General features: G+C 41.1%; 2 protein-coding genes across 4 annotated transcripts in view; one reads left to right on the top strand and one right to left on the bottom strand.

Annotated features, from left to right (window-relative positions):
• crlf1b (cytokine receptor-like factor 1b) overlaps positions 1–15,444 on the bottom strand; it is an 83,264-nt gene extending 67,820 nt beyond the window's left edge. For all 3 annotated transcript variants that reach the window (XM_074669233.1, XM_074669231.1, XM_074669235.1), the window contains exon 1: positions 15,241–15,444. The gene's annotated coding sequence lies outside the window, so the exon portion shown is untranslated. The remainder of the gene's footprint in view (positions 1–15,240) is intronic.
• A 1,829-nt stretch (positions 15,445–17,273) lies between these two features.
• Positions 17,274–22,797, top strand: part of ssbp4 (single stranded DNA binding protein 4) — a 105,138-nt gene continuing 99,614 nt past the window's right edge. The window contains exon 1 of the mRNA XM_074667968.1: positions 17,274–17,451. Within this exon, the coding sequence (XP_074524069.1) occupies positions 17,396–17,451 (56 nt within the window). The 5' untranslated portion in view covers positions 17,274–17,395. The remainder of the gene's footprint in view (positions 17,452–22,797) is intronic.

Raw genomic sequence — 22,797 nt, 5'->3', positions numbered from 1 at the left:
TAATATGCAATGGTTTCAAATGACACCAGATCAAAACTTGACTGTGCAAAGGAATGGTTCCTTTGTCTTTGAACACAATAAACTAACAAAAAAGCAGACACCTCACGTGGCTAGGTAATAACATGCATGCACACAAGTTTTGTCAGATTATTTAAAGTAAACAAAACTGAATTAAAAACAGGGATTAGATCAGATATTTTCCATGTCAGATCATTTATCAATTTTTTTGACTTCCATCCAAACATATTTGTGTTGATTTACCTTCAAGAAATGAAATTCTAATTTCCTCCTTGCCTGACCTTAAATATCTCCCACAATAAATAATTTCTAAGACAAAGAGTATAAATACATTCTCTGTCATTGACATAAAGTGGGAATGAGCTGGTCTGTAAAATAATCACTGACAACCCTTTTGATTAGACTGCTCCTACAGGCAGATGTGTAGCTTGCTGGTTAGACAATGTAAGGGTAAGTAGCTTTGAGGTATTTCCCAAAATGAAAACTTTTTCCTAACTCTATCCGCTGCCGATACTCAACCACATAGATGAAAAAGACAGATTAAAGAATGGATGGCTTCTACACAAGGTTGTTGACAGGTAAACATGGGGTGGGAGAAAAAAAATGAAAATAATATTTCAGGATTTTATGTTTGACAATATCAAAACCGTGATTCTTTGCCAAAAATCTTTTTTTTTTTTTCAAAATTCAAATTCTTCATTTTAGTCTTTGTTTATAAAATGGATTGGAAAAAAATGTTACTGCATTTCTCCAGCAGAGGGTGAAATGTTTCTCTCTGGCTCGTGATTCATGATAAGCATTTTATGGGAAAATACAGTTCCTGATATAGTCTGTACACATTATCATCATTTAATTTATTTCCACATAGCTTTAAAAAAGCAAATTAAAAATCGCAAAAATCATAAATGTTGAAGAATTGCAATCTAAATTGAATCAGCATCCCAAAAATCATAACAGAATTGAATCGGTGAAATAGCATATCGTCCCAGCCCTTGTAGACTGGTTAGGAACATCCGACAAACAACCTATACAATGATTATTTAGTGAAGCCAAGGATTTTCCTTTTTTTATTCAAATAAATTTTCAAAGCAGATTAATTCAACCTTTGTCGACCTTTTACTCCCCGTGGCGTATATTTATCAGTTTTGATGGTATCACTGGTGCGTGGTCTTGTGAACCCAAGTGTGAGCTTTATCACATAAACTGTTTGTCATCCAATCCTCAAAATGGAAACTGTGGCCACACAATCATTTATGATGTCCATCTACTCGCTACCATACAAATGTGTGTGTGTGTGTGTGTGTGTGTGTGTGTGTGTGTGTGTGTGTGTGTGTGTGTGTGTGTGTGTGTGTCAATGTGCCATCTGCTCTGGTGTTGAGACGGTTAAAGGCAAACAAAGGACACAATGCAAATAATGTAAATAGCCTTCTTCTTGTCCGACTCAATGTTATCTAGCAAGCGCGTGTGTCTGCGTGTGTCTGCGTGTGTGTGCGTGTGTGTGCGTGTGTGTGCGTGTGTGGTCCTGTGTGCAAGAGTGTGTCTACATGAAATATGGCTGTATGCTAATAAGAAGCCACATGGATATGTAGGTCACGTCAACCTATTTTCTGCAAGGCTTACACCCCCTTCCATGTAACATCCACACATGTACTGCAGTACGCGAGTATACTTACAAAATCCACTCACTCACACTTACACACACACATGCACACAAAACACAGTCACAGCAAAACACAAAATCCCCCCTCCTCACTTTTTGAAACACCCGTTTTGAGTTTGAGCCACTTTGAGTGGGGCTGAGGTGGAGAAAAAGTGAGAGGGAGGGATGTAACATTCCTGACACACACACACAACCACACACACACACACATGCGCATACTCACAAGGATGCTTTCTCATATAACCGAAAAGCTCTGTCGAGCATCTTGCATAGCCTCCACCTCAGCAGTGTGTAGTCTGCAGAGGCTTTCCCCAGGCTTCCCGCGGTTTTGGTTTGGTTTTGATTTTACTCTTCACACTGAGACAAAAGCTCCAACATGCCAACCCTGCTGCCTTCTTATAGACTTCAAGGTTTTTACTGTACAATCTAAAGCAGGAGCAGGGTTCTTGCAGGAAACGGGCTCCCATGGGTCTGTCTATCGAGATGTTTTAGTGCAAGGAAATGATGGTGGGAGACCAAACAATACCTGCGTCCTCCTCTCCTGACAACGTGCTGCTCTGAATTCATCATCCCACTGTGGCTATTTTGGGAGCTTAAAAAATTAAACAAAGTTTACACTGAAGTGTGTCCTGCTCCTCTTTCTGTGTGTTTCTCTCTGTCTCCCCCTCCCACAATCTCTCTCCCTCTCAGCTGATGTAGGTGTTGAGAACGTTAAGAATGGCTGTTTACTCTCCGTGTGGTATTATTCATATCATTGAACCCCTCTGCAACCCCCTCCTTCCTCTGGATCACAATCCAGTCTGCCAGCCCACCCCACCCACACACACACACACACACACACACACACACACACACACACACACACACACACACACACACACACACACACACACACACACACATACACACACCCTCGCACACCTCCAGCTATCGTGTCAGCCACTGTCCCCTCTGTGACCCTGATTTTGCATCACACACATTTGAGCCAAGTTAGTCGCATGTACAAGCATTTGACAGGTCCACCGAAGCTGGCAACGCATTAGTCTCACTCCATTGTCTCCATCAACCTGTCACTGCATATTTATACACAGCAATCATACAGCCTGGTGCTGCCATATTTCTGTAATTGATTTGTGCAAGGTTTTTTTTTTAGGTGTTCAGGCTAAAAATGTGCAAGTTCAGAGATCCACGCGGCAGGCAGGAGATGGATTGGACTCACACTGATGACTCTGGGATAAAGTGAAACATTTAACGGCTCTAAAAGTTGCAGGTTTTGCGCTTCTCCCTGTGTGATTGGTCGTTTCATCACTAAAGGCTTGTGTTGTGGAGCTCAGGGAGTGAATGATGCTCATAAAGGCACCAGTTCTTTTTCTTGTAGGGCACAGAGGAGCAGACAACCGTCTCTCCCTGACTCCCTGGTGTGACAACCCCCATTACCCGTCTGCTTAAACCCCCTCCCCCTCTGCAACACACACACACACACACACAAAAAAAAAACACACACACACTCACACACGCGCACAAACTCGTCTCATACGCCCTCGGGGCAGTGGGAGGTCACAGCGCTTCGTGCTAGCTGGCAGTGGTGTACGAGGGCGCGTGGGAGACAAGCAGCAGAGACAAGCTGTGATGCTGCACGCGCTGGTGTGGGCACGCATCCTGGCAAGCGTGCTTATGTGCATGTTTTGGAACCAGGAGTTAAAAAATGTGACAGAGAGGGAGAGGAGAGAGAGGAGGGAGGGCTGGGGAGGCAGGATGAAGAGAGAGGGGTTTGCTAAATGGAGAGTGGGGATGGTAGAAGAGGTGGAAGAGGAGGAGGAGGAGTGACTTGGCACGCAATGTTTTTGTGGGTTCCACTGAGGCGTGTTTTTGGCATGGTGGCTGCATTCACGCTGATGATGCAATTTCACCAGTCACAAGACGGCGCGTGTTCTTCTGCCACCGCCACCACCACCACCACCGAGCCAGTCCTTATCATGGTGTGACTGCGGCTTGCCTTGGTCCCTTCAGGTCCAGCTCAGGGAATCAGGGTACCACAAAGCCTGTTACACAAACAGCTAGCTGCCACTCTCTCTGCAACCCCTCGTCTTCCTCAGCACTGTCACGGTAATTCGACTCTACATGAGAGGAAGGCAGAGCCAATATATTGTGGTGATGGGAAAGTTGAGGATGGAGGGGTGGAGCGTGGTGGAGGATAATGTATAATGGAAGGAGGGAGTGAGCAGGCGGAGGATGTGACCACATGTTTCAGTGTGGCTCTGGCGGGTCGGGCCTAGCTGTTTGTGGTTTCCATCTAAAACTAAGCAGGAAGCCACACTGGAAAAATCCAGAGCAATTCTTCCTCACAGCTATCATCCAGAAATGAAACGGATCTTCAAGTGATGACATTACAACCATGTTTGTCTGTTTTATATCAGCTGTGATGTGTCAGAAACAAAGAAAATCTCACCGCAGAGGCCCATCTGGGGTCTTTAACTCCCAAACACACCAAAGTTTTACTCTGAAAAATCAAAGTCTCCTCTTTTTCTGGCCGTGTAGTCCTGTCAATCCTCTTTTTGTATGTCAGGGCAAATATTTTTGCAGGCTCCTGTCTCCCCACGTTCATCTCTCACTTCCTCTTTCTGTGGTTGCATCTTTTTTTCCATGTTTGCAGACATGAGGGGATCACAGCTGTGGGATATGGTCATCAACATCCTTCTCCTCCCTGACTGTGTGAGGATAGGGACCCTCACTCACACATAGAAAAATGTGTTGCTTTCCTGTGTGTGTGTGTGCATACGCGGGCGTGTGTTCATGTGTGAGCCTATGCTGCGGTGCGGCTATGCCACTCGCCACAAAAAGAAAATACATGTGAACACAACCACCTCCTCCCTCACTCCTCTCTCCTTCTTTCTCTCTCTGCCACAGCACATCTACCCATTCTCCTTCTCTCCTTTGACCCCTCCTCTCTCCTCTCTCCGTTCTTAAAGGTACAGGGACAAAGCTTTCAAGACAAGGATAAAAGTACAAAGAGATGGTATTCAAAACACACACTGCTTCCTTCACTAATCATTTCCACCACAGCGACTTGAAAACAGGAGTCAGAGCTAACATTCGTGTTCAAACATCATTTCAGTTGTTTGTCAGAGTTTTAATTTTGAGGCACATCACATTTTGCAAGCAGGGACATGTTCACATCAACTAATTTTATCTCTCTTTGCTTCTCTTGAGTTTAGGTTTTACCCCAAGTTGGCCCAGTGCATCTTTAGTAGTTTTTCGTACTTTATGTTGTTTTGTTTGGGCAGCTGGGACTCAGTGAGGACTTGGATGTTGATTTTATGACATCGGAAGAATCTTCTGTCACTAAAGCTTAATGCTGAACCTGTGCTTGCATATTTTACTTTAAATTTAAGATTAAATTCTTTTTGTCTCTCCAAAGCCTTGGTCAACATTTAACATGGTTTTTGTTTATCAAAAAATAAACTGTCAAAGAGAGTGCACAAGTCTTAAACAGCCAACATTCTTAGGGTTTCTTCACATCAGTACTTTTTCAATTAAAACAATGAGCTGTTGTTGCATCATGGCCATTGTTTTACACTAAAACCACATTTTGAGCTCTAAAAGCTAGGGGTGGGTTTTGGCAAGAACCTCACAATACAATACACATCACCATACTTGGGTCACGATACAACAATATCACATTATCACAATATCATGATATATTGGGATATTCTACACAGTTAACTATTTGATTGAAAACAACTTTTCTGCTTTATTGTGTTTGAAATAATGAAAGACAGATGCAGTGTTTCATACATATACTTAACTTGAAAACATATAAAGTGCGTCAAGTTTGTTACTAAAACTCCGGTGACATTAAACTGATGTGAAAGACGTGGTCAGCTGGTGTAACTGATAAACATCACTTGGTGTAACCAATGTAAAAATCTAACATTACGTAAAACATGAATGTGATTATTATTTTATCAGTCTACTACACCAGTGTTTCCCAACCCAAGCTCTGCTCGAGCCTGATAACAAGCCATTCATTTGAATCAGGTGTGCTGGAGTGGGGTAAGAGCTAAAACATGCAGGGCAGGGGGTACCCCAGGACTAGGATTGGGAAACACTGTACTACACTGTGAAAATTATACTTAAAATGATTTAAAACTAACTGACCCAAGAACAGAGAGACTACATTGATGTTTACAGCATCAAAACCCACATCATCAAGTTTAGGGATAAAATATTTTGAATATACTTTGAGATTATATTTATTATACAGTTTATAGGCAACATACAGTGGAGTAGCTCTACAGCGCCATCTACCGCAGTGGAGGTACAAAAGACATATTGTACTTTCAACTCACCTAAACTATATGTTTTTTATTTTAACAAAAGTGTCAATATTAAGAGTCACAGGTCCAAGCATGGCTATATAATGTTGTAATGTTGTTTCTTCACACCTCTGCTAAAAGCCAAATCACATGAGATCCATGATATGAAAGGTTTCAACCTAAGTCAGTGTGTCAACTCACACCAACTTTGCTATGATGCGTCTTGGCCGTGTCTCAACTCTGGCAGGTCACATCCCCCCTGACCAGGTCTTCTATTTTTGCCGAATGCCAGAACAACGATGCATCAATTCACACCAAGCGGGACAGAGCACTTCTTGAATAAAAAAAGACATTAGTATGCTGGGGTTTATGTGCTAAATTCAGAAGAAAACTGTCAACTGTCTTACTTTCTTTATGATCTCTTCATTCCTACAGCACCTATCCAAAAAAGTCAGAACACTCTGGAAATTGAATTCCTAAATTGTTTAAAAACTGTAATTACTTTTAAATAAATCAAAGATAATAAGTCAAATGCTAAAGATAAAAATGTGATTCCTTTTTTCAAAATCATGGTTGTTTAAAATGCAGTGCTAGCAGTACTTAAAAACCAACAACAAAGACCAAAAGTTGTGTAATTCTAAAAAACACTTGGAGGATCATCACCTCATCACTAGGCTGCTTTATGTACAACACCTGTTAGAGAGGCTAACAGAAGGCTCCATGTGGATGGAAATGAGGTATCTAGGGGCGTGATCAAGTGACACTATTCACTGACCTCATATATAAATAAGTCAGGGGGCTGATCAAATGGATAAAGGCTTCGCGGTAGCCTGAACAAGTGTAATCTGTTGATCTTAAACTTGTTTACAGGGACAGCATGTAAAAAAATACACATTGGTAAAATCCCACCCAATTACACAAGTTTTAGAGGGTATGAGAAGCCTTCAGAGTAATAATACTGAATCTGTACAACCTGAATCACATTTCACTGTCTTATGGCGCCCCTTTGATTTTGTTAATACTGTGTGTTTTTTGACTTAAACACCTGGTGAAGCCTTGTGTAATCTGACTTTAAGGTCCCATTGATGTTAAGTTGGCTTAAGCTGCTGTTAAATCTAAAGTAATGGCAGATAGGAGTTAAAAAGAAAGAGAAAATCAAACACAGATGCCTTCCACCCATTAAGGGTTTTCTGTTGTCAGCTACAATATGTGGAATAGTGTTTCTAAAGTTTGCAATGACTTTGAACATTTTTATGAGCAGCCTAGAAAGAAAGATATGGGAGATGAATTTTATTATTATTTCTTTCATGTGTGGCTGCAACCTGTATCTGCAGTAAAGGCACAAAAAAGCAACGAGTACCAGAGCTTTCTTTCTGTCTTTGTCTCTAATTATGGGAGCAGTGAGGAGCACAGTCTTTCTTCATCACAGCAGAGGCCTGCAGTAGCCGCTGGGTGTCAGATGGATGAAGCGAAGCAGAGTTGGGGTTGGGGGTTGGGGAGGGTGCTTGGTGCTTAGTGTTTGGGAATGGCACAGATGAACTTGGTGACCAAGTGGAATGACGCAAATCCAAACAGACAAACAGACAGGAAGGCAGGCGCACAGCCATAACAGCTGGTAGGTGGGCACACAGACAGCCACACTGACAGCCAGATAGACAGACATAATAACAGACAGACAGGTTCATATTTGGGATAACAGAGCGCTTGGAGTTATGTAAGCGGGGCTTAGGGCTTCAAAAATCTTCCAGCAGCAATAGATGTTTATCAAGGCTGCACAGTTCAGATGGATTTTTTTTTACCCTTGTGAACAGTTTCCTACATGCTCAATGTTTCTTCTCTTTGCTTGGAAATGTAGTTTGTGTATTAAAAAAGGTAATTTAGCTTAACTTTCAACAAACCTAGACAGACTGGGGTGTCCAGATTTTGAGACAATAGTTTAAAATCAGTGACTGAGCCAAAAGATGAACATGTTCCTTGCTAACGATGACTGAATCTTTTTTTATGTCATATTCACATGACAACTATTTCCTGAGGTGTCAAATCAGGTCAGAAAGATAAAACACCATAATGATCTAATGATGTAATGATGTGTGCAAGGTGTGCATCGATCAGCAACTGAGAGGATGGTGAACAGTGACATCTAAAGTAACTATTTCATTATTTTGCATTTATAAAATCGTTCTTATATCCTTTTGACAAAGAAAGGAATTCCTGCCTTGATTTAAGAATTCAATGAACGCAGTCAGTTTTCACCCACTCAGCAAGCACAATAATTAGCTTTTCATTTCCAAAGGATGTTGCAGCATAATGTTCTGCTGGCTGTAAGCTAAGCTTAGTTAAGTTTAGTTATTATAGTTCAGTTATATCTATTGCCATTTAATACAAAGTGTACATTGCTTTTGTCATGTCAAATGAGCTATCTGGAGGTTTTTCAGTAAGATATGCCAGACAAGAGCACAGTGGTGTCAGTATTTTCTATCACGAAGCAGGAAGACACTGGGACAGCTTAACTACGGAATGCTGAAAGGGACTCAAAGGCTCAAAGCTAACTCCACCATTGGATTACTAACACTATTGTCAACTAGGGCTGCAACGATTAGTCGACATAATCGACTACGTCGACGAAAAAAATTCATCGACGCAAATTTTAATTGTCGACGCGTCGTATTATTGTTTTTATCGTGGTTGTCACATGGTGAAATCAAATACCACGGGGTAATACTCATTTGTAACTTCAGTTCACACCATGAGGTGCTGTGTTATTGGATACCTTAATGGGAAAAGATCACTAAGTTCATACGTGAGGAATATTGATGAGGAAAAATCTCCGCTTCCCGAGAGCGCTGTGCGCTGACGGAGGCTCTGACGGAGCCTGTCAGCTCCCGGAGTTTAGCGTCTGATAACGTGATCTAGAGAGTCTCCTTCACTCTCTGTTACCAACAGTTTTTCAGGATCTAAGCGACAAACTAGTGTAAAAAATTCCCCTAACTTTTGAAAAGAGAGGAAATTTATCACTCTCAAGCTCACACTGCAGCGGTAACACTCAGCGGGAGGAGGAGGGGCGGGGTGCGCATGAGCGAAGTGGAAGTAGCGTATGTAGAGAAACGAAACTTAACGCGTTGTCATGGAGAGTTGGGGGAGAGTCAGACGGGATCATACAGAGAGCAAAGCAAGCCCCAATGAGCAAATAAACATTAATAAACAAGGCCAAAGTCACTAATAAGCGGTGTGTCCAACACTGCGTACAACAACTTCATTTCCCTGTTACCTGCTTCATTCAGTTTGAGATTTAGCCTATTTATTTTTTGTATAGCCTAGTACTTATACTTTTTCACGTCATCATGAATGAAATAAAGACAAACAAACAAACAAACGTGACACAAGGCTGACCAATCAGAGGTGAGAACCTAACTCTGGGTAAATGCAGTAAAAATGCAAAACACAGGTTGAATCATAAAGGTCTGCACCTTTTAAAGGCCAAATTAGGTTGAAACACAAAATAATCGTGATTAATCGACTAATCGAAAAAATAATTGATAGATTAGTCAACACTAAAAATAATCGTTAGTTGCAGCCCTATTGTCAACCATAGACTGTAAAAAAAATGGACGTCCGCTTGCTTGGCTCGAAGTGAGGTTGCCACAAAAATTGCTCCCCTTGGTGGCTGGCTGCAGTATAGGTTAAAAAAATCTGGCTTCCCAGCCATTCCAGATGGGCTGTGGTCAAACTTTAAAATATTAATACACCTCATAAAAATGTTTCTCACGTCCAATTGTTGTGGTGATTAGAAGATATCATTTGGCTGTATTGTATTCAGATCCTCTTTTTTCCTGAAAAGTTTCGTTTTCGTTAGTTATACGAGGTTAAAAACGAGGCTTTACGTAACGTTTAACGATGATTGACAGCTGCCGTTCTTGTGTATTTTTTGGGGGGATTGTAAAATATGTTGGGAGGTAGAGTCAAGAAGTGTTTAGACTTGAATAAAAAAAATATATATATATTATTTTTGTCACCTGGTTTCACTCAGATTCTCCCAGAATCCCTCACAGCCTTTACTGCGCAGACTCTGGCTCCTAACTGCTACAGTGGCTGCGCCTGTGACAGGGGTATTTTGGCTTCAAAACTGTACAATGGTAAATGGCAGAGCCATGCTGTCCACTTTATATACAGTCTCTGGTGTCAACCAGCTAGTACCACTGTTGACTATCTAGCTACTGACAGATGGCAATTGTGCTAAAAAATGTGGGCTGTTCAAACCACATTGTGTGATTCTGTCAGAATACAACGTTAGTCAATAGTCTTGTGCTTATATGGGCTGTTGATGGTACCGGCTAACATGTTGGTATACCTTAAAGTAATTGCCAGGTGCCTCCATGGATTTAGCTCTTAGTTGTCAGTTTTCTCAGTTAGTTGAATTGAAATGATGATTTTTTTAAGGTTTATGAATCGGGGACATCATGTGGATCCTAATGTGTGTAGCTTAGTGTACAACACCTGTCCCTTGAAGGGCTTTTGTGGCTAAAATTTTAAGGCATTTACCCACAATGCAAAATTACAACAAGAACTGATCCTGTCCAGACGTCAGAAAAAAGTAGCATTAAAAATAAGGTCAGTCAATGTCCCTGCAGTTTCTTGTGACAGGATTAGCATTCATGATTTTAAAATATACCATGAGCCTCCTAAAACGACTTGACTTATCACTGCACGGCACAAACAGGGTAAAGAGGGTTTGGGATTGGAACCAGCATCTTCTTCAGGAGTCCAACCTCCCATATCATATGGTAACATGTCATTTCTAGGTGTCATAGAGAAGGAGAGGAAAGATGGACTCAGAGCTCTGGAGAAAAGAAGAGGAGGATCAAGGGGCCTCAGCGAGTCATGGCTGACTCATAGGGATTGCAGGGCGGAGGTTTCACTGCTGCTTTGTATTTAGTTGTTTGGGGGTTGTGTGCTTCTTTATTAACTGGTCCCGGAGAAGCCGTTTTACTGCACACGGTTTACAAACCAAGCCTACACACATGCATACAAGCTCAAGGGACGCCGTCGGAGGCAGGTGGCGAGAAATGGGTTGAGAAAGGCATCCATTCACTCTGCACAGAATTTTTCAACCTGTGATTAATTATAATTTGGCCTCACAAAGACAGGGGCTGGGGGAATTCCTCTGTTAGTCTGGACTGCAACTTATTGTGTTTTTCCTTCCCGTGCAGGCAGATGCTGGGCCAGTGCAGGGACCTAACAGGGATTCTGGATGCCTGCATGTCTGACACGGACCCTCACTGCTGGAGCTGTTGCATAACATGAAAGTATTTAATGAGGAAAGGAAGGACTGAGTTGACTGAAACGAGCATCCAGAGTTCAACAAACATTTCAGGTTAAGGGAGAAAATATGGTCAAAGAGAGAGGAAGACTTGATGACTGGATCTGAAACGGTATTGACTGCTTGAGTCAGATAAAGAGCAAAGAAGAAAAGACAGAGGATAAAGGATAAAACTCCACAAGTTTACTCCCCTCTAAATTTTCAGTTTGCCTTAACAATACCAAGTTTTTTGTGGTGCCTTTTTATAATTTTCAGAATATTTTTGAAGTTGACCCAGTGCAGTACTGCATCAGATACTTTGTTTATTTGATTTGTCCTGGTATTTTAACTCAAGAAAGGATTTCTAGCACTTTGTACACTACAAACTAACAATAGCATGGGATATCCGTGATGAAACACATTTTTACAAAGTAGAAATTTAGATAGACAATGAAAACATGCCTGAGAATATGCAGTAAACATTTATAGTGCCATAAAAATTAGCTCTCCCAAAGTCAGCAATAAAAAAACATAGAGTCAATGCAAGTCTTTCACCTCTCTGAATGTATCAATGATTTTCAAATGCAAATATTAAAGATGCTATAAGGAGAATCCATTTTAAATGGACTGCCACGCCACCCTCTGGCCTGGGGTCTCAGGCACACTGCCGTAAAGATGTGACCTTTACCCCAGGCTCACACTGAATCCTGTGCGGCTTCCGCATGTAATCTGTATCATTAAAATCACTGTTGTAGGCGGTGCGAGTCCGGTTGCGGGAGCCGTACGGCATAACAGAAAGAATCCGCAAGAAGTCTATCTTTTCCGGATGCCGGAGCAGGTCTGCGTCAAGCTGAATGAAATATGAGGAGCTATACAGGAAGTGGATTGCTGGGTGGCATGAAGATCTGTTGTTTTTTAAAATAAAATCAGTGTACCAACAAATGTAACTTGACTCTTCTTTGACAGCACAGTCGCGCTAGTAGTAAATGTAAACATTACATCACACCCAGTGACACAAGGTCGCATTTTGACAACAAGGGACGACGAGAGACTCATCCTTGAAGTGGAAAGTCGTCCCATTTTTTATGACACATCCCATCCTTATTAAGAGAATAATACAAGAAAATAAAAAAGTAACCTTATTAAAAATAATAAACATTAGAAGAATAAAACTCTCGCGCAAGTCCAGACAAGAACGTGAACCCACGTGAGCTTCTACTCTTGTGAGTGCCCTTTCAGCACCCGGCACCGGAGCCCGCCACAGCCTCTATCTGGAGCTGATGTGAGTGAAAGCTTGCGGGAAATCCGCACGGTATCTGGACTGCCACCGTTCTGGAGCCAATGTGAGCTCGGCCTTCACCAGGCATGTGTTTGTTGTGGTACTAATTTTCTTTTTACCGGATACAACGCGACGAGGTAAGGTATTCATCAGTACAGTTAATTTAGCGCCGTTGTTTGAAACATGCCAAATGCTGTGAGTTTGTACCGTAAGTCAGTAGCTGGCTAAATGTATTTCTACTAGCAGCCCTGTGCTTCAACGTATCCGTAGGCTGTCATGACAACAGGCAAACTGTCGGTTCATACAGTAGTTTTGTTGCCGTCCACATCATAGACTGTATATGGAGTGGACAGCGTGGCGCCGTCATTTCCCATTGTACGGTTTTGAAGCCAAGAATCCCCTGTCCCAAGGGAAGTCATAGACAGCAGCTGTGCAGCCAGAGCCTGTGCAGTAGAGACGATGAGGGTGACAAAAAAAAAAATGTTTGTTTTTTTTTCTTTCAAGAGTTTAATCACTACTTGACCCTACCTCCAAACATATTTCACAATCCCTGACAAAAAAAATACACAAGTACAGCAGCTGTCAATCATTGTTAAACATGATGTAAAACCTTGTTTTTCACCTCTAATAACTAATGAAAGCAAAACTTTTCAGAAAAGAGAGAACTTGAATACAAGGAAGCAAAATAATATCTTCAAATCACCACAACAATCGGACATTTTAATACACGAGGTGTATTAATGTTTTAAAGTTTGACCACAGCCCATCTGGAATGACTGGAGTCAGATTTTTTGACCTATACTGCAGCCAGCCACCAGGCGGAGCAGTTTTTGTGGCGACCCCACTTTGAGCTGAGCAAGTGGACGTCCATTTTTTTACAGTCTATGGTCCATATGTAGCGCTACTGACAGCCCAGTACTGTGACATGTGTCGGTACTGTGTAATGTTAGTTAAGCCTGGTCATGTCCTGCCAGTGCTCATCTACCAAGCAGACCTAATGTAACCACTTTACTGATAGACTCTCAAATTTCGGGAAGCTACGAAGAAGTTACGAAGTAGATTTTCAAAATAACCTATACTGACGCTGATAATATCATTTTAAAATATGGATTAGGATCGGGAATCTATCTAAAAAGGAGACTATTTTAACATGACTTTCATGCTCCTCACAGCCCCTTTAAAGGGGGCCCAATAGGGAAAAAAGTTTTAAAAAATAAATAAAAGTAAAGTAAAAAAGGGTAGGTACTCTTTTTTTTAGCCAGGAGCCTTTTGAGGATTAAACTTTTTATATACATTTTCCTCTGATTCTGCATTTCTTTCATTCTACTTTAAAACTATAAAAGAGAACAAGCTAAAACTTTAAGGGTGTTTTTGACATTAACAGAGCTGTGTAATCTGCCGCTTTGGTAAGAACCAGATCAGATGATCTAATAATCATCAATCAGATGATTATTTTGTATTATAATACAAATTGAATTATGTACAGTAACAAGGTCAGATTGGAAGGTTACACACAAACTATTCTTCAAGTAAAATTTGAAGAATGTAGCATTTTTCTTTCTTGAGATTTCTTCTTTAGTTCACAGCTAGTTTAAAATCACCTTGAAATGGGTGTGGTCAGTGTTTTAGGTGTGGTTCCAAAGAAATTTAACATATTCTACAATAATTCCAAATTTGAAAACTTCAAAGAGTATAAATAATATGTTTTGTTCAGAAAAGGACTTAATGAGAGTTGTACAGTCAAAGATATTAAGTCAAAATAAACAGGGATTTTTTTTGCATATCGAGCCACCTTAACAAGGAAGTGGCTGTTTGCAAAATGTCAGCGTTGGTTTGTCAAAGTCTTTTTGTTCTTTCTACATAAAACACAATTATCTGAATTTACATTATCTGTTTTCTATGTGGCAGCTCATCAACCATGGAGCTTAATGTCTGCAATTTATCAGTTTAAAAAGGTGTATTACAACCTAGAACATAGTGGAGATATGTCATTAATATTTGAGTTGATGTCACTTATAGATGGCTGTCATGAGAATATTTGGTTTAAATTCAGATGATGGAGAGGAAGTAAAAGTGTTTTCAGCCCCTGCGATTGAACCCAGTAAAATACCCAGTATGCTGCTTTTCAGATCAGCTTTTTACCACAAAATTACCTTAAGCCAGACGTAACATTGCTAGAATCTCCTTTTTAAAGTCTAGATCATCCTTTGAAAGTCAAGATGGGGGATAGAGTTGATACTTGATTTTTTTTAATGGTGTATAATCATCAGTTTTTGACACCTTGGAATGAGTTTCTACATCTACAAGTTTCATCCAGTGAATCTGCACACTGCCATGTTTCTACAGTTGCCTGGAAATCACAAACCAAGCACTCGTTCTGAGGTGAACACTTTGCACTTCTCACGACTTCTATGGAAAATGTAAATGACTGAGAAACCTATTAAAGAAGTGATTAAATAAGCACGACCACCCATGTACATGTGTTAACTGAATTGCATATGTAGCCCCAAAAGTGACAATGTTTCAAGGATTCCGACCAAAACTATGTGAACACATTTACAAGCTCAGCAACCACCTGTTACGTCCCGTTTCTACGTGGGAGAGACTCGAGAGCAGTGCACCAGACTTAGCATGTTAGCACAAGCTAATCACGGGGTTATCTGACACATACCTGGTCAGTAGAAAACCAACTCCCGTCGCTCTTTGTCCCGAGCTGCTTGCCAATTCCCAGAAAGCAAGTGAACGCCCAGCCAAGCTTCACCCGTTCAGGTAAAAGCTTCATCTATTTGGCGTTAACTTCCACTTTGGTTGTGTTTTTGTTTCTCCGTTCTGCGTCTGATATGCTAGCTACTCGGGATAGCTTCCTCCGCTCGCTATCATCAACCGTTATCAACTGGCAAAGTCACCTGCGCACTGGGCGCGCTGTGATTAGCTGATTACTCCCGGAAACATCGCGATACAACCAAAAATTCAACATACAAGCAGAGGAGAGGATTGAGGCAGACGTAGATACTGCCACTTGTGTTCAAAGGGCCCAGAAGTGGCGATTATTCCTGTAAACGTTGACATTTTATCTTAAAGAAAATCATGCAGACTCTACCTTTTAAGAATCCACATTTTACCATAGCTGTTATCCAGAGCAGATGAGACAACTAGTTCAGAACCTTGAGCCAAGGTGCTGCTTCACAATGAGTTTAGGGTTTAAAATAATGTGGGTTTCTCTTGCAAATAAGGTGTCAGAGGGGGGGGGGGGGGGGGGGTAAAGTATAACATCAGCCCCTGATCAGACAAAAAAAAGTTAAACTACATCTCTCAGATGTGAACTGAACAGTTAGAGCTGTGCTCAGACTATGGGCAGATCACTCTCTATGCAGAACAGTGAGTATGACTTGGCACAGGAGACTGCAGCTTAAGCTTCCCTTGTGTTAACCAAGAACGCCCTTGATTAACTCATCGCTTTTGGATCTACATCCCACCCGTTCATTTTTGATTTTTTATTACACTGAATAACAAAAGATCATGTGTCCTTTGCTGCTTAGACAGCAGATTCACTCAAGTAAAGCTCAGAGCTGCTTGGGAGAGGAAGTTTCACTCTGACCCCCTTACTACTTATAATAATATCTTGGTCTGAGTCAGACAACAGGGAATAAAAAACTTTGATCTTAGTCAGTGGTTGTTAAAAGGCAAAATTCTATGAAAGATGTAAAAGTTACATTGATGAAGAACACAGCCGAAAAAAAAAGCTCAATTCAAACCAATCTGACAACAGTGTTGAACAAATTGACAGACTCAACAAAAAACAGTTTGAACCATCCTAACCTCAGATATCTCATCAATAAAAATGAAGAGTTAGGTTATGTTTGCAAACAAACAGGTTGAGTTAAAAAGGAAGATCTGATCTCCATTGATTTGTTTCTGAAAGAAATGCACACCCTGCCACATGTTTACGACAGTGGGTGCTGGTGCTCATCTGAAACAGAGTCTCTATCAAACTTATCTTTATGCAAAAACACTGGATTTTTTAAGTAGTCCTCACTTTGCCTTTGTATCATTATGTTTACATTTTTAATTTTGTGTTTCAGGTAATGTAGTCGCTAGGTGTCATAGCAGATTGGATCCTCAGGGTGAGGCACTTAGACTTTGAAATCCTACATGTCAGGACTCCAGTCCGCCATTACCACCTGCTCACTATACACTATTCCTTACTTATCTTTGTGGGCTACATATTAATTTTTTGTTTGATGTATTGTGGGCACATAAGATGCCATTACGTATTGTATTCCCATTGTTTTGAGTCACAAATCAAATCTAAGTCCTGGAATTCTGTTTTTTCCCTTTGAGAATGTGTGTACAATAACATGCCATCGATAGCAGGCCTTCCTAAAAGTGCTGGCATTTGTTGTAAAGTGCAGAGCTTGTACCCGGCATGCCTTTCCCCATCTTCCCCCCTTCTCTCCTCATGTTTCTGAGGTCAGTAAACAAGAAGTGTGTGTTTCCCTTTAAGGAGCCCCCACCGCTTTCAAAGCGGAGGGAGGAGCAGCAGGTCTGCGGAACAGCGGCTGAGGAGGGAAAAAAAAATCCAACAGAGGACGGTTTCAAGTCTCCCCAATAGAAACTGTGCCTGATTTGTGGCCAATGTTGGAGATGTAAAAAAAAAAAAAAGTAGAGAGAGGGAGGGAGAGGAGAGAGAAGGAGGAGGGAGGGGGAGGAGGAGGAGAAGGGGGGAGGAAAAACACTAAAGGGGTAGCTATGGAGATGGAGCGTTTTCCTGGCTGCTTTCTTTGACAGGTGTTGAGTGGGGCAAAAGTCTTAAAACAGAATCCAGCATGTACGCCAAAGGTAAAGGAGCTGTCGTCCCTTCCGATAGCCAAGCGAGAGAAAAGTAAGTGAATTATGCGCTTTATGTTAGAGTTTACCTGCTTATCATGCAGGCGAGGGGAGCAGAGGAGGGGAGTCCAACTTTCGAAACTAGGTACTGTAATTTAAAAGGAGTGTACTGTACTAAAGTGCGCTCCTGCGTGCGGTTTCCTCCTCCCCTCCGACCACCTTAGAGGTGCGCCTTTTAAAACTTCTTTATCTCAATTTTACCTCTTGTTAGCACTTTGCGTTTGTGCACTGAATATTTACCAATATTGTATCCTTGCTGATACTTCTTTCACTTCAACTCGGCGCAACATTTTACAGCACAATGATGCATTTTATGTCGTGATATGCCACTTGTGTAGAGCACAATCCTGCAGCTTTAAAGGTATAAAATTGTGTTTTACTTTTGGTCGAGCATGTTTCTGTTCAGGTTTACGCGCTCGTGCCTAGGTACGGATAGCCCGTACGGTCAGATGTTGTAAACTTTAGAAGATGAAGCTGTGCGACTGTTGAATCATTTTTGTATTTTAAGAGAGAAATGTTCAGCTTGGAAAGACTGTTTTCTGTCTTTGATGGTGCATTGCTTTGCACAAGTAAACCTGGCGATGTCGGGAAAAAGTTTTGTCCCGTTCAGTAGTCATACAGTAAACTTTTTAGCATCCATTCACACGACGGAGAGCCGTGCTACATCGAACATGAAGCTTATTCTTTTTCTTTTTACATCTGACACCATCAGTGACAAAAATTGATCACTACGATATGGCATATGTATGGACTGGTTAAACTCTGTCTTGGTTTATTTCAAAATTACTGTGGCGTGTTTTGTGAAAACGGTGTAGTTCTGTGTTGCTCCATTCAAAGCTTAACGTCTTGAATTATTTTTACAAACTGAAAGCAATTGTCAATACATGCTTTAAATATTTCACAAGATATTATAGAAGGGGAATTTAGTGGATCTGTCCCTTCCAGAGACCAGAGGCTACACTTCTTCTTATGCTTGCTTTTAGTTTAATGCTGCCTTAAATATTCCTGTTTTTGGCCACTCAAAAATGTGGAACTTCTGTGCACCCCGGCTCCTCAGATTGGTGTAGTCTTTTATCATCATTAGCTATTTTTAAGCACTAAACAGTCTGAGGTTGGGGGAGTCACAGAAGGGAACCCTGCTGAGATGCAGTTGTAATCTAAAAACACAGTCAGGTCCTCAGAGGCTGTGCTGTTACACACATCATACATCTGTAACAGAAACAAAATTTCTTTAGAGACTCTTGTAGGTTTTTTGATGCATTGCCGTGTCACATTCAATTGATTAAGCTTTCTAGAGATGTGGCTTGCTTATGTGCTTAGTGTAAGCTTCCTTGAATACTTTGTACACTTCTTGTGCCATGAGCGTTTAATTTCACTCAGATTATTGGAAAATTGAGCTGCTCAGTGTGTGTGTTGTGTGTGTGATTGTGTCGATCCTGAGGAGTGAATCCTAAATGAAAACAGTCCCATGTGGTTTTATGAACAGCAGGCAGAGTGACCTTTGAACCGGCATATGATGCTTTAATATTGCATATGAACCATGAGCAGACGTTAGGCTGCTTCTACACCTGTTTGTGTGCTGCATCTTCATTACTTTATTTACAATATTCAGAGAGCAATAGATTATTTAAATGCTGTGTTTTTTAGTTGCTTGTTCAGGCAGCGTGGATTATGTTCCATGTGTCATTGGAAGTGAAATCAGTGCAGAGGCAGCATGTATTTCAAATGATAGTGTAGGAGGAGGATTAATAATTTAAACCATAAGAGATACACGTCTTTTGAGAAGTAGCAATGATGAATGCTTCTGCGTTGAGGCTGTTTGTATCAAGCAAAAATCCTTCGACTAGTTTGTTCTACTTTGTTTGTTTGCATTTCCTTAGTAAAAATCAGTACATTCAGCTAACTCTGTGTGTGTGTGTGTGTGTGTGTGCACATCATGGGTGTGGACACAGGTAATGGCCACACATAATGGACATCGCTTGCCCTCTTCCCTCACCTGTCTTGTCACCCTAACCTGCACCGCAGGGCCAACACATGTTTCCTTGTAAATGTGGAGCTCACAATAGCTACCTCACCGCATCACTGAATAAGCTCATATTCATATTTACATATTCATACAGATCCTTACATATGCAGATGCTTTAAAGAGGGCGCCCTGGACGAACTTGTACAAGACTGAAGCAGAGTAATTTATACTGTTTGACTGAATCACAGCTGCTTCATGGGATATTTCCTCAGCGGTGTAAAATACTCAGACTTATGACACGGGGTATTTGTTTGTCTTTGTTTAAAGAAGTTAGGTTGGAGTTAGTTTTGGTCAGCTGTTTGTCATGTTGAAATGAATAAATGAATAAATAAGCTGAGGTGACTGAACCAGCTCTCATCACATATCAGACCTTGGTGTAAGGATGTTTTATCTCCAGTGGTGTGTGAGTGATTTACTGTGAAGAAGGCTTGGTCTTCTTTTAAGCCAGATATTATATCACAAACTTGTTGAACAAACAGTAGAGAGTGATGACAGAGTGATTGGGGCTTAAGATTTATTTATCATGTTTGGGGTTAATGATCAGAAAACACAAAATAAGATTAGATTTGTAAAAACTGTTTTCTTTACTTTTGACGTCTGCTAAATGTTGAATAACCTGTAAAATACTAAAAAAGTGAACATCTTTAGGATGTGTTGTTAAAAAGTTGAAGCTTTGAAAAGGGGAGAGTACATAAACTGCAATCTAGAAGTTTAAGCTGAAAACTATCTTTATCTTTTATGCCACTTTCCCTTTTGACTCCCAGAGAAGAGTGGATTTCTCATTGCTGTGGTGTAAGCCAGTTACTTACAGCATGCGCTGCCATGTTGCCATCGGGTTTATTATAGCACCTGGCATTTTAATTCCTCCCATATTGCCCCCGGTAATCATTTTATGTAGAGTTTAGAGTACGGTGAGGAGTTGTCGGATTTGTAACTGTTGCTGCATGTAATCTGGAGGGTGCATTAGACGGCTCTTAAGGTCTGTATTAAAAATGAATTCTCTTTTGTTGTGCAGCACATCCTCTTGTGTTTCAAAGCTGTAGTTGTCAGCCACCTAAAAAATGCACACTAGTCTGTTTGCAAAATTCTCAGATTTACAAGTTAAAGTGTGCATCTAAGTGTGTATGCTGCATCCTGTGCTAAGCTGTGTGTGTACAGAGAGTTTTGATTTTCTTTAGAGCCTTGAATCCAAGGTTTGAACCCAACCAGTTTGTTCAGAAACACAACATAAAGCAAACAGTCGCATGTGTGTTTCACACTCATGTGGATTCAGCCACATAACCAAGGCCTCGCCGCACTGAAGGTATTCAGTCGCCCGGTTTGTTTTTCTGAAGATCACTGGTAGCAGGGCCGACAGAAGAGTGGAGGGTTTTCTTCCTTGAGAAGCATTTTCTTGATCAGAATGTTTGTAAAGAAAAAACAAGCAGAAAAAAGAACAATTATCATAAGGTTGAGCAAGAATGGGTCCCCCCTGTGACCGTGTGATTTAATTACTTACCACACTTTTTCCTCCTGTGTTTTATCGGATATAATTGAACAGAGGTTATACAGCGGCTACAATATTATTGCCACCTTATTATTTAGTCACTATAACCTCTTTGAAGCAGGCACTGATAAATCTGTGCTTAATTAGAGATGCCATTCACAAAAACATTTCATAGTCTGATCAAACCTCTCATTTTTCTAAAGCACTGTCTCTGTTTCCAAAGAACCCTGTTCCCTGCGTCTATTTTCTCATCCGCCGTGTTTGTTTACAGACAGTTTTGTGAGATATGGAGTGTTGCTGAATTTGTTTGGGCAAAGAGCTTCAAGAACTTCAAGTTAATCAGTTTGTTTTGAACACGGGCGTCTTTACATCCTCCACTTCTCCTCTGGCTCCTCCCATGTATTTACATGCACTTTAATGGGGATCTTCAGGTCTGAATGCATGGTTTTGATTCTACACAGATGGCTCTGCCATCTGTATTTTACCCTTTTGAAGGCAGCATAAAGAGCTGCGTACTGACATAGGCAGGAACACTGCTCTAAAAGTAAAGAAACCCTTGATTTACCCTCGGCACCCTTTGGCTCACTGAGCTTCATTCAGATATGTCAACAGTCAATTAATGCCGCCTTTCGTCAGCTGCTTTGGGTGCATCCGCACAAATTTGTCAGTTTTCTCTCTTGAAATAAAAGAGAGTATAAATATTGAGACTCTAAGCCTGAAGTTGTTAATCAGTTTTGGCAACAGATGCACAGAGGAGAAGTGAGCATGTCTTCAAGGAGCACACAGAGAAATAAACCGTCTGAGTGGAGAAAAGGTAAAGAAGACTTCATGTGAGTCCTAAAGATAAAGCCTTTCAGTCAACAAGTGAGTCAGTTCATAGTTTGGATCATTTTTGCTCGAGATGTCAATATTAAGAGCAAAGGGAGGAGGCTCTGCTGAAAACAAAACTATGTCAGCTATGTCAATATATTCTCTTATCATAAATCGTCTGAAATCTCTCCTCCAAAGTGTTTTTGTGACTTTGCTGAAAATAAACAAGTCATCAGGCAGCTAAAGTGCGAGCTACGAGGTTGTTTCCAGGTGAGCCTGTTGGCAGGTAGCCTCACACACTCAGGTAGCTGCTGGTGGAAAGTGAAAGGAGTAAATGTGCGTGTCTATGTGTGTGTATGTGACTGTGACACTTCATATGTGTGTGAGAGAGAGAGAAAGTGTGTGTGGATTAACCCATGGCTAAAGCCGTGTGTGTTTACACGCCTATTGACACTGATTTGTTTTGACAAAGGAGCTGCCATAACAAAGCCAAGCAAACATAAACAGTGTGTGCAGAGGGAATAAGCTTTAGTGAAACAGCTTCGCAGAATCACAGGTGTCTCCATCACACACCACATGACTACATTTACCAGCACAGTGTCAGATCTTTACTGACTTTATACATTGTTTATAAATATTTAATGTGAGGGAAATCATATTTTTGTCTCTTTCTTCAGTGGTGCTTTGTGAAACATACAGTGCATGGGACAATAAATTATGAATGGTATATTTTTGTGTATTTCTTAAAGCAACTGCAGAATCAGGCCCTGCTTAATCCTCCTCTATCACTTCCTCCCTCCATACCTTACCTCAGCCTGCCCCTGCTCTTGCTGCTGAATTATTGAAACAAAGACATGAAAGTTAATTTGCTAACTGTCCGTGCTTTAGCTGGCTAAACTCAGCTGAGATGCCCTTGTCTCTGGAGGCAAACGGAGGTAAAGGAATGCCAGCCAGGGCAGCCCGGGGCTAAATGTCAGGTGTGTTTCCTGTGGATGAGGCACAGGAGAGATCTCCTTGAT

This window comes from Halichoeres trimaculatus, unplaced genomic scaffold (genome assembly GCF_033239565.1).
Source record: "Halichoeres trimaculatus isolate MK-OKI-2021-1 unplaced genomic scaffold, fHalTri1.1 fHalTri1_scaffold_4, whole genome shotgun sequence".
Classification (NCBI taxonomy): Eukaryota; Metazoa; Chordata; class Actinopteri; order Labriformes; family Labridae; genus Halichoeres; species Halichoeres trimaculatus.
The sequence above is the reverse complement of the archived record's forward strand: the minus strand, read 5'-3'. Positions and strand labels throughout refer to the sequence as shown.